Raw genomic sequence first — 10523 nt, 5'->3', positions numbered from 1 at the left:
ACTCTACTCTCCTCTGGGGAGACCCCACCTGGAGTACCACGTCCAGCTCTGGAGCCCTCTGCACAGGAAAGAAAGATGTGGACCTGTTGGAGTGGGTCCAGAGGAGGGCCACGAAAACGATCAGAGCAATGGAGCACCTCTCCTGTGAAGACAGGCTGAGACAGTTGGGTTGTTCAGCCTGGAGAAGAGAAGGCTCCAGGGAAACCTTATAGCCCCTTCCAGTACCTAAAGGGGGCTTACAGGAAAGCTGGGGAGGGACTCTTTACCAGGGGGTGTAGTGATAGGGTGAGGGGTAATAGTTTTAAACTGAAAGAGGGGAGATTTAGATTAAATATTAGGGAGAAATCCTTTACTGTGAGGGTGGTGAGATGCTGGAACAGGCTGCCCAGAGAAGCTGTGGCTGCCCCATCCCTGGAGGTGTTCAAGGCCAGGTTGGACGGGGCTTTGAGCAACCTGGTCTAGTGGAAGGTGTCCCTGCCCATGGCAGGGGGAGTGGAGTAAATGGCCTTTAAAGGTTCTTTCCAACCCAAACCATCCTGTGATTTTATGATTCTGTGTCCCCAGAAGGCACCTGCAGGGGCACGTGGCAACGCAAAGCCTGGTGGGCCAGGCACCCCACTGGCACCAACACAGCCCAGGGAGGGTGATGGGGTGGGGCTGTCCCCCCTTTGCCAAGAGTCTGGGGAGGGGGGGTCTCACCCAGACCGCCACACAGTGTGGCCAGGTGCTCCGACTCCCTGTTCCCGGGGTGGCTTCTGCCAGCTCTGATGGGGCACCAGCAGCTGAGCACTGACACTCTCGGCACAGCTGTGGCTATTGAGTCGCTCTATGTGCAGGGTCACAGGGAACTGGGCTGTGCTGGGGCCCAGGCTGCTGTGGCACAGGGTGCAAGGGACAGAGTGGTGCACGTGCATGCCCCGGTGGCTACATCAGCACCCCCATCCCGGGGGACACAGGGGTGACCAAGGAAATGGGGACACAGCCAGGGTTGGCCAGCAAAGGGACACAGCTGGCCATGGCCCCACGACAAGTCACGTGTCCCTGCAAGGGACCTGGTGCCCAGAGGCCAGTGGGCAAGGGACAAGTCTGGCCCAGCCAGGGCCATGTGCTTGCCACCGGCACGGGAGTTTAGACGAGGCCGATGCCCCAGGCTGCTCACCCCGGTCTTGGCGGTGCCAGGGGGGCTCAGCGGGGTCCGCAGGGGCGAGCTCTAGGCACTCCCAACACTACGTGTGTGTGTGTGTGTGTGCGCGTGTGCGCACGTGTGTTCCCATCCCACCCTCCTCCACACTGGTGCCACTGGGGCGATGCCGGCCGGCGCGGGGGGAGCGGGCGCGTTGGAAGGACACAGAGACAGGGATGCTGAGCCAGCGCTAGTTCAGTGTCGGTGTTTATTCGTGTGACACTCAGGGCGGGGGGACAGGAGCAGGGGACACGGGGATGTGGGGAGAGACAACTGTGGAGGGGGGGAGCCGCTGTCCCCAGCAGCGGGGAAGAGGGAAGGGGCCGGCGAGGGGCCGCTGGGCACGGGGAGGTCCCGGCGGGGTTAGTGGCACTTGGAGCTCTTCACACTCTTCTCCACGTTGCCGGCCTCGTGCGTGACCTTGCAGACGTAGGTCTTGTCGCTCTTCCACTCGGCAGCGCTCAGCGTCAGGTAGCTGCTGGCCATGTACTGGTTGTTGGTCTGCCGCTGAGGCCGGCTGGTCTCAACACCACTGGTGAGGGCTTGGCCGTTGGCCGTCCAGGTCACCTGCACGGCGCCGGGGTAGAAGTCTCCCATCAGACACACCAGGGTGGCTTTGCTCTGCGACGAGAGTTCCTCGGGGGATGGCGGGAAGAGGTGGACGGTGGGGGCGACCTTGGGTTGGCCTGTGAGGGGAGAAAGAGTGGTGGAGGGTCAGGGGGGACTCTGTGCCTCGTCACAGCCCCCGGCCCACCCTGCCCGCCCCAGCGGGCACTGCCCAGAAGCTCCACGCTCCCCCACAGCTAAGAGTTTATCACTTGTCACTCCAGTGTGTTTGGATTTGGGTTACATCTATATACTTATATATATATATATATATATATATGTATATATAAAAAAAATATGTGTGTATAAATGTGTGTGTAATACACATACACATACATCCCATATATACATGTATATATGCTATATATACACACTATGTGTATATAAGTGCATATACACATTATATATTATAGATATCTATATATACAGCTAATCACATCATATATATGTATATTTTATATTACATATATAAAATATACAATATAATACATATATAATGTATATAATTATATATATAATGATTTATATAATATATATAATGATATATATTATGCATAATGATATATCATTATATATTATATAATATCATTATATATTATATATAATATCATTATATATAATATCATTAAATATTATATATAATATATCGTTATATAGATCACTATATAGATAATTATATATAATATATCATCATTATATATATATCATTATATATAATATATATTTATGTATTTTTACATGCATCTAATAGATTACATTTTAATAGATTACAAATTACACACATTTAATAGATAAAAATATGTTTTATATATAGTCATATAGATATATGACTTATATAAAACAAAATTTCTGGTTAGTTGCCATAAAACCATTTCTTTCCTTTTGCAAGGTGATTTTAAAAAAATCAGAATTTCAAAGACAAACCATCCTGTTTTCTGCCCAGTTCTGCTTTCAGACACTTGCAGACTGGTCTCAGAAAAAGTACAACTAAGAATCACCCAAAAGAAGATGAAGAAAACATGTTTGGTCTTTTTGAGGTGGTTCTGCTCTCTCCTCAAATGTACAATGTTTCTCTCTCTCTCTCTCTATTCAAAAACCCGGAAGACTCTGCCATTAAACACTTTCTGCTCAAGAAATTGGCAAACTACATTTTTCTCGATCTTACACCCCTAGTAATTTGGTTCAGATTGGAATTTTTGGCCAAATTATTTTAAAAATTACAAAGACAGACAGACAATGTTCCCAGCAGCATTTTCAACACAATAATCTCCATTTTTCACACGGCTTACCTGGACAATAGCATCTTTAAAATAGCCCTGAAAACTTTTGGTTAAGATCCCAGGGACGTGCCATTTTAACACAAAGTCGGATGCGACTTCAGCCGGTTTGTGGCCGAGGACGGGCTGACATTTCACAGCGCCCGCACCCTCGGCCACGGGACCCCGCAGAGAAGCCCCTGCTCCTCACCGAGGGCGACGGACTTAGTCCGCAGGACTAAGAGTTGAGGACTTAGACCTTAGACTAATGACTAATTTCTTTAACAAAGACAAAAATTGACTTTCTTAGAGACCTAAATAAACCTGACTTCCTGAAATAGGCTCCCCGGGACCTCAGACACATTTCCTGGCCAAATTTTAAGATCTTTCAGTTGAAAAAAATACCCCCCAATTCTCTGTGGCGCGCACCAGAGACCTCTGAGTCCGCAGGGACAAGACACAGCCCGCAATGCCGCGCTTAGTGCCCAACCCCGACCCAGTGGCAGACCCCAGCCCAGTGCCAAGTCCGAGAAAAAAACCCCAAATCACCAAAAATCGACAAAATGTCACAATATCGCGGTGGGGAAGGAAAGACCGAGAAAAAGTCGGCGACTCACCTAGGACGGTCAACATGGTCCCGGCCCCGAATACACCACACTGTGATACAGGGTCATGCAAAAACCTTCTGGCCCATGGCAAGAGCAGTCCTGGGCCCCGATGGACGCAGCAGGATGAAGGTGATGGGATGGAGTTGTCCCGATGGACACAATAGGTTGGATGCATGATGCTGGACATGACGCGGTGAATGTGGCAGGGCAGGAGCGGCAGGACAGCCATACGAAGACAACTGTGTGTCCTTGCTTGAGGGGCCATGGGAAAATGGGTGGCCTTGGCCCTGCCATCCTTCATTGACCGCGTTGGCCGGACTCTCCAGAGCCATGGCTGCATCATTGGCTGCTCCAGGGACCCACTGCTACCCTGGACTACAGGCTTCATGCTGAACCCATGTCCATGGTCATGGTGTGGGGACGTTAATCCCAGGTGAGGAAGGGCTGCTGGAGGCTTTGGGTCCCCCTAAGGGGTGACAGGCAGCACCTCGCCTCATCCTGCGCTGCTGCCATGCAGGTGGCTGTGGGATGCCCCGTGGGGCACTGGCCACTGTCCTGCCACCCCTTGGGCCACACTGTGGTTGCAGCTGGGACAAATGAGGACCACCAGCCATAGGACAGCCTGTGTGCAGGTAAACCTCATGAATAAACCATCCATCCATCCTTCCCACTGCCCAGAAACACCCGCACGCCCCATAGGTGCCCTGGTTTCATAGGGGACCCCACCACTCGGCACCCGTGCCACCCTGCAGCCTGGCTCTGCTCTCCAGGGCAAAACCGGACCCTGGCACAGCCCACATCCATACCTGGACAGGATTTTTGGTGCCTGGTGGGCAGGTGAGCCTCCTCATGGCAAGCGCGTCAGGGTGCCCTGTGGTGGGGCAGGGGAGCGGTGCAGCCCCGGCTGCCGCTGCGCTGCGCCCGCCGCTGTGCCAGAGCTCAGCCCTGCGCTTGGGGCCGAGCACGGGGTGCTGGACCATCCCACCGAGGGTAAGTAATCACTTCCCTCCGTCACACCCGGCATCTCAGCGCCGGCGGAGGCACTGGTGTGGGGTTGGCGCTGGTGCGGGGGAGTTCAGAGCCCCCCTGAGCCAAGGACGCCTGCCAGCTGTGACGGAGGAGCGCGCCCCGGGATGCTTGCTGAAGGCGCCTATCGCTGCATCAGTGGGTCGTGACCGAAGGCCAAACTCACGGGGGAGTTTATGTCTACCCTAACAGAGCTCAGCACAAGTTTCAGCACTTAATGCCCTGCCTGGGTCGGGCAACCTGGACCGCAGGTGGAGGGGAGGGCTTTTGGTGGCCTTATGATCAGTCCCAGCCTGTCTCTGGGGAGGGGGTGGCAGCTCGCCAGGTCAAGCTTCACCCCACGCGAGCACCGCAGCACTCCTCTGCAGCACTCCTCCCCGGGCCGGGCTGCGTGGAGGTGCCAGAGATGCTCTGAGAACGGGCAGCCATGAGTAGGCGGTGTGGCCTGGGCTACGGGCGAGCCGGGGGCCGGGGGGTGAGAGGAGCACATCCCGGTGTACGCGCGTGCCGAGGGGGACGTGCACTGTCAGGGTGAGCGCAGCGGAGGGCAGACAGCGCTTCTGCTGCCAGTCCTGCCCTGGGCACCCTCCTGCTTTCGGGAGCTGTGCTGGACGGTGCTGGAGCAGCCTTCAGCACCAAGTGGAGCACTTAACCCCATCTCACCCAGTTCTGCCAAGGTGGTGGCTGCTTCCCAAGACGCCGGAGCCAGCTCCGGAGGAGCAGCATGGACGGAAGGACATGGCAGACATATTTTCCTTGCACAGGAGATGCGGAGACGGCAGAGACCTGCAGGTTTTCTCCAAGCACTCTGCCAATGGGATCCCCTACGCACCCAGGAACTCAGCTTCCCGCAGAGCCGTCCCTGCCCGTCCTGCATCCCCCAGGCTGCTGCTCCTGCAGCGCCCTGTTAGCCCCTGCCTTCCCGGCCCTCGGGTGGGTGCTCCCAGGAGCATCTGCCAAGGGCCAGGGAAGGCAAAGGGCGTTGGAGAGGAGGCATCAGAGGCTGTTGGTAGAGAGGAAGAGCTGGGACCAGCAGAGACAAGCATGCAAGGGATGCGGATGCCTACATAAGCTGCAATAACCAACGTAGGGGTGAGCCAGGAGGGGTTTCAGCTAAGACTGATTAACTTCAAATTCCCCAGGGAAGGCTTGGCTGCCGCTTTGTAAAGTGCTTTCCCAGCGTGGCGCCAGTCTCACAGGGCACGGGGTGCTTGGCTTGGAGCAAACAAGCTATTGGAGCCCTGAATTTCAGTGGTACCAACTTAAATTGAACTTGAAAATATTCAAATGCTGTGGTTTGTTCAAGTGGTTCTAGAAAGAGGCAGAGTCAGTGAACCTGCCAAGTCATTAGAAAATAAATGATGCTTCAAAGATTTTGTGGTTCGAGGCACTTTCTGTTTCAGTGCTTTGATTTGCCTCTGGGTAGGCTTATGCATTGCTGCAAAGGCTGAAACTAGCCAAAAAAATCACTGAAATTTTCTGTGCAAAGCATATAGTTGAAGCCGATGCCATCTGTTGTGGGTGGCCAGTTTCTGAGAATTTCTCAGACATTGATGGGGTGTTGGTCCCATTTTAGGGGAGGACAATAAAGGGCAACAACATTCAGCTCAAAAGTCCAGCTCCTCTCCTTGGAGGGAGGCATGGAGGAGGACTGATGCTGTGCTGAATGTACCAGGCACATCTCTGGCGTGTGGCCTCAGCAGAAGCAGGGGCAGGTGAGGGGTTGCTGGTCCCGGGGAGGCACTGGGAACATTACACGACTGCTGTGTCCCGGCTGCCGGTGCTGAGCGGGGGAGGCCACGCCAGGCACTCTCCACTCTTGCAACACGGCTTGCCCAATCATGCCGGGAGGCAAACGAGAAGGGAAAGGGTAGGATGTGCCGAGCAGCCGTGCAGCACACACCATCCTGAAATGGCCCTGGCATGGCTTGTGAAAACATCTACCCACAGAAACCATTATGGGCTAAAATCAGCACTGACTGGGGGGAGAAAGTGCCCAGTGCCGGGGGCTCCTGGTGCAGCTGGACCGAGAGGAGGGCAGGGAGGGACCCGGTCCTGGGTGACAGCCAGGGAGAACAGAGGACTTTGGATCGGCAGTGTGGGGCAGGAACAGGGTTGCTGGGGGTTATCCTCTCACCAAACAACAGGGGAAGAGCACAGACCCGGGGCTCTAAGGGACATCTGAGCTGGGATACCAGGCACATCCACCTGCAGCACAGGGCAGCAAAGGACAGGGCCATGGGGGGGAGCTGCCCCACCATCAAACAGGGTGAGCAGAGAACCCTTACTTGCTCCTGCAACAGTGGGAGGTTTTTGTACCACTTCCCCATTGCTCCGCATCACTGTGGCAGCAGTACTGCTGCTGTCGTAGCTACCACAGTAATAGACAGCCTCGTCCTCGGCTTGGACCCCAGTGATGGTTAACGTGGCCGTGGAGCCAGACTTGGATCCGGAAAATCGCGGAGGGATGCCCGAGGGTCTGTTGTTGCTACCATAGATCACAGTGACAGGGGCAGTGCCAGGAACCTTCTGCTGGAACCAGCCATAGTTGTAGCTGCTCCCGGAGCAGGTGATCTGGACGGTTTCTCCTGCATTTCTCGACACCGAGGGCGGCTGAGTCAGCGCTGCCTGGACCAGGGAACCTGCAGAGGGAGAGGAGAGAGCAGAGAAGACCCAGGTCAGCCAGTGCCCCACGAGCACAGCCCTCCCCGGCCAGTGGGACGGGGCCCCTGTGCCCAAAGGCCCCGTCCGGTTGCAGCGAGTCCGGCCAGAGCACCTGAGCCATGGGCGAGCACCGCGAGGAGGAGAGGGACCCAGGCCATGGCGCGATCCCACCAGCTACGTGTCCCCACGCCGATGGAGCTGTCTCACTGACCCTGACTCCCTTTTAAACCCCTGCCCGCCCGGAGCACGGCCCCTCCATGCAAATCTGAGCCCGCGCTCAGGGTCAGATCCTGCCCACACCTCCCTCCCCACCCAGCCCCACCACCCCAGATGCAGTGGGGCTTGTCCCTGGGGACAGAGCGGAGACAGAGAGACGTGTCCCAGCGCAGAGCCCGAAACGTGCCAGCACAGCCCCCCCCCCCCCCACCCCGCACCATCCCTAGCCCGGTCCAAGCAGCTGCAGGGCCAAAGGATGCGGGAGAGCTAAGTGCTGGGGCAGGGGATGGAAGGCAGCACCTGCAGCTCCCAGTGATGGGGCTGGGATGATGCCAACCCCCAGCACCCCCACCCCACTTTCAGCATCTTCCCCTCCTATGGGTGCCCCGTGCCCCACACAGACCTTGGCCGTTCCTGCCCTTCCCGACATACCTGGGGCTCTGCAGCACTGCCCTTGCCCCTTCTCTTGCAACAGCCATGCAGCGCCCTACCCCTGCGCGGGGACAACCCCTGCCCGGGCACACTGGGGCTGAGCTGCTGGAAGTTCTGTGGCAGAAAAGGCCCCGAGGGGCTGGGGGGACACCAAGTTGCACTGGGGCCAGCAAAGCATCCATGAGTTGCGTTAGCAGGACCGTTGCCAGCAGCCACGGAGAGGATCCTTCCCCTGGGCTCAGCACCCTGAGGCACAGCCCAGCACTGTGTCAGCTCTGGGGACTCCAGCCGAGGACCGGGACAGATGGGAGCGAGGCCACGGAAGGGCCCTGAGCATGATGAAGGGCTCAAAGCGCCCCTTATATGGAGAGAGAACGCACAAGCTGGGATGGTGGAGCTGAAGGCGGATAGCCTCAGGGGGCATCTTACCAACATTATAAATATCTCCCATGGGCAGGAAAGAAGATGGAGCCAGGCTCCGCTCAGAGGTGTCCACTGACGACGCGAGAGGCAAGGGGCACAGGCTGAAACACAGGAAAATCTGCCTAAACCTAGCAAAACCTTTTTTCTGCTGCAAGGACGGTCAAACGCTGGAACGGGTTTTGCAGAGGGCTGTGAAGTCTCCACCCTGGGAAATATTCAAAACCCGCCTGGACAGGCTGTGGCCAACCTGCAGCAGCCAACCCAGCTCTGAGCAGGGGGTGGGACAAGATGATCTCCAGAGGTGCCTCCAGCCCCAGCGATTCTGGGGCTTTCCCCAGCACCTGCAGTACCCTCTTGCTTTGCTGCTTTTCTGCCCTGGCTCTTCACCTGCCAGCCCAGGCCTAGTCTCCCAAGACCTTTGCTCTTCCCAGTTCTCCACTCCCCAGCACAACGGGAGCTGCCCAGTACTAAGCCCCAGGGCTCCAGCAATGCCTCTCCATGAGCTGATCAAGAGCCCAATGGGCTGGCACTGGGCAAACTCTGCCGGAGCCGGGGCAGCCCAGGAGCTCTGCTCGTGACTATCAGGGCAGACCCCAGCCAGCCCTGCTCTGGCACAGGGATGGTGGCCACCTTCGGCGGCCTCATGCCCAGCCCTAGAGCAGTTGAACCCATGGGAAATGCCCACACCGTCACAACCCCTCCCGATCCCCAACTGTGCCCTCCCCAGGGTGCTCAGGCCACAGAGGCACAACGGGCATGGGCAGGGCTGCAGGGCGACTGTCTCCCTGCGGGCAGCACAGAGGGGACCTGCTGGAGCAGTCCCATGGCAGGAGCCACCTCACAGGCACGCGTGCTGCTCCACCACCATGTGGACACGTAGGAGCAGTAGTAGGAGCAGGAGCAGTTGGCACCCGAGGGGCCCTGGGGCAACAGGTTGAGGGAGGTCATCCTTCCCCTCTACTCTACCCTGGTGAGGCTGCATCTGGAGTACTGTGTCCAGTTCTGGTCTCCCCGGTTCAAGAAGGACAGGGAACTGCTGGAGAGGGTCCAGCAAAGGGCTACAACAATGATTAGGGGACAGGAGCATCTTTCTTACAAGGAAAGGCTGGGGGATTTGGGTCTTTTTAATCTAGAGAAAAGAAGACTGAGGGGGGATCTTATAAATACTTAAAGGGATGGTGCCCGGTAGATGGGAACAGTCTTTTTTCAGTGGTGCCCAGTGATAGAACAAGAGGTAACGGGCACAAACTTGAACATAGGAAGTTTCATCTAAACATGAGGAAGAACTTCCTTCCTTTGAGGGTGGCAGAGCACTAGAACAGGCTGCCCACAGAGGTTGTAGAGTCTTCCACACTAGGGACATTCAAAACCAGCCTGGACGCTGTCCTGTGCAACCTGCTGTAGGTGACGCTGCTCTGGCAGGGGGGTTGGACTAGATGATCTCCAGAGGTCCCTTCTAACCCTGACCAGTCTGTGATTCTGTGTCTCATTGCCCCACTGCTGGGAGTCACCATGACCCTCATCAGCACCGGTGTCCCAGCAAGCACAGTAAAAGACAGCTTCTGCCTCATCTTGGACCTCAGGGATGGCTAAAATTACCATGGAGAACGGCGTGCTGCCAAGTGCTGTACACACATGACAGGGGACGAGCACAGACCTGGGGCTCTAAGGGACATCTGAGCCGGGACACCAGGCACAGCCACATGCAGCACTGGTCAGCAAGGACAGAGCCATGGTGGCAAGCTGCCCCACCATCAAACGGGGACAGCAGAGACTCGTAACTTGCCCCTGCAATGGCGGGGTTTTTTGTATCACTTCCCCATTGCTCCATGTCACCGTGGGATCAGTGCTGCTGTCGTAACCACCACAGTAATAGACAGCCTCATCCTCGGCTTGGACCCCAGTGATGGTTAACGTGGCCGTGGAGCCAGACATAGCACCAGAGAATCACGAAGGAATGTCCGAGGGTCTCTGGTTGTCCTTGTAGATCACGGTGACAGGGGCAGTGCCAGGAACCTTCTGCTGGTACCAGCCAGCATAATTGTTGCTGTCAAGCCCAGAGCAGGTGATCTGGACAGTTTCTCCTGCATTTTTCGACACTGAGGGCAG

General features: G+C 56.2%; 1 protein-coding gene across 1 annotated transcript; it reads right to left on the bottom strand.

The window, feature by feature from the left end:
* Positions 1-1372: 1372 nt before the first annotated feature.
* Positions 1373-7525, bottom strand: LOC309678683 (immunoglobulin lambda-1 light chain-like). Its single transcript, XM_082491805.1, has 4 exons — positions 7456-7525; positions 7030-7321; positions 3663-3700; positions 1373-1869 (listed from the first exon to the last, which is right to left on the bottom strand). The coding sequence occupies exons 1-4, from the start codon at positions 7499-7501 to the stop codon at positions 1547-1549; spliced, it is 699 nt and encodes a 232-aa protein (XP_082347931.1). The 5' UTR covers positions 7502-7525; the 3' UTR covers positions 1373-1546.
* Between the last annotated feature and the right edge of the window lie 2998 nt (positions 7526-10523).

This window comes from Vanellus vanellus (genome assembly GCF_965231255.1).
Source record: "Vanellus vanellus genome assembly, chromosome: 16".
NCBI lineage: Eukaryota > Metazoa > Chordata > Aves > Charadriiformes > Charadriidae > Vanellus > Vanellus vanellus.
This window is presented reverse-complemented; position numbering and strand designations above follow the sequence as displayed.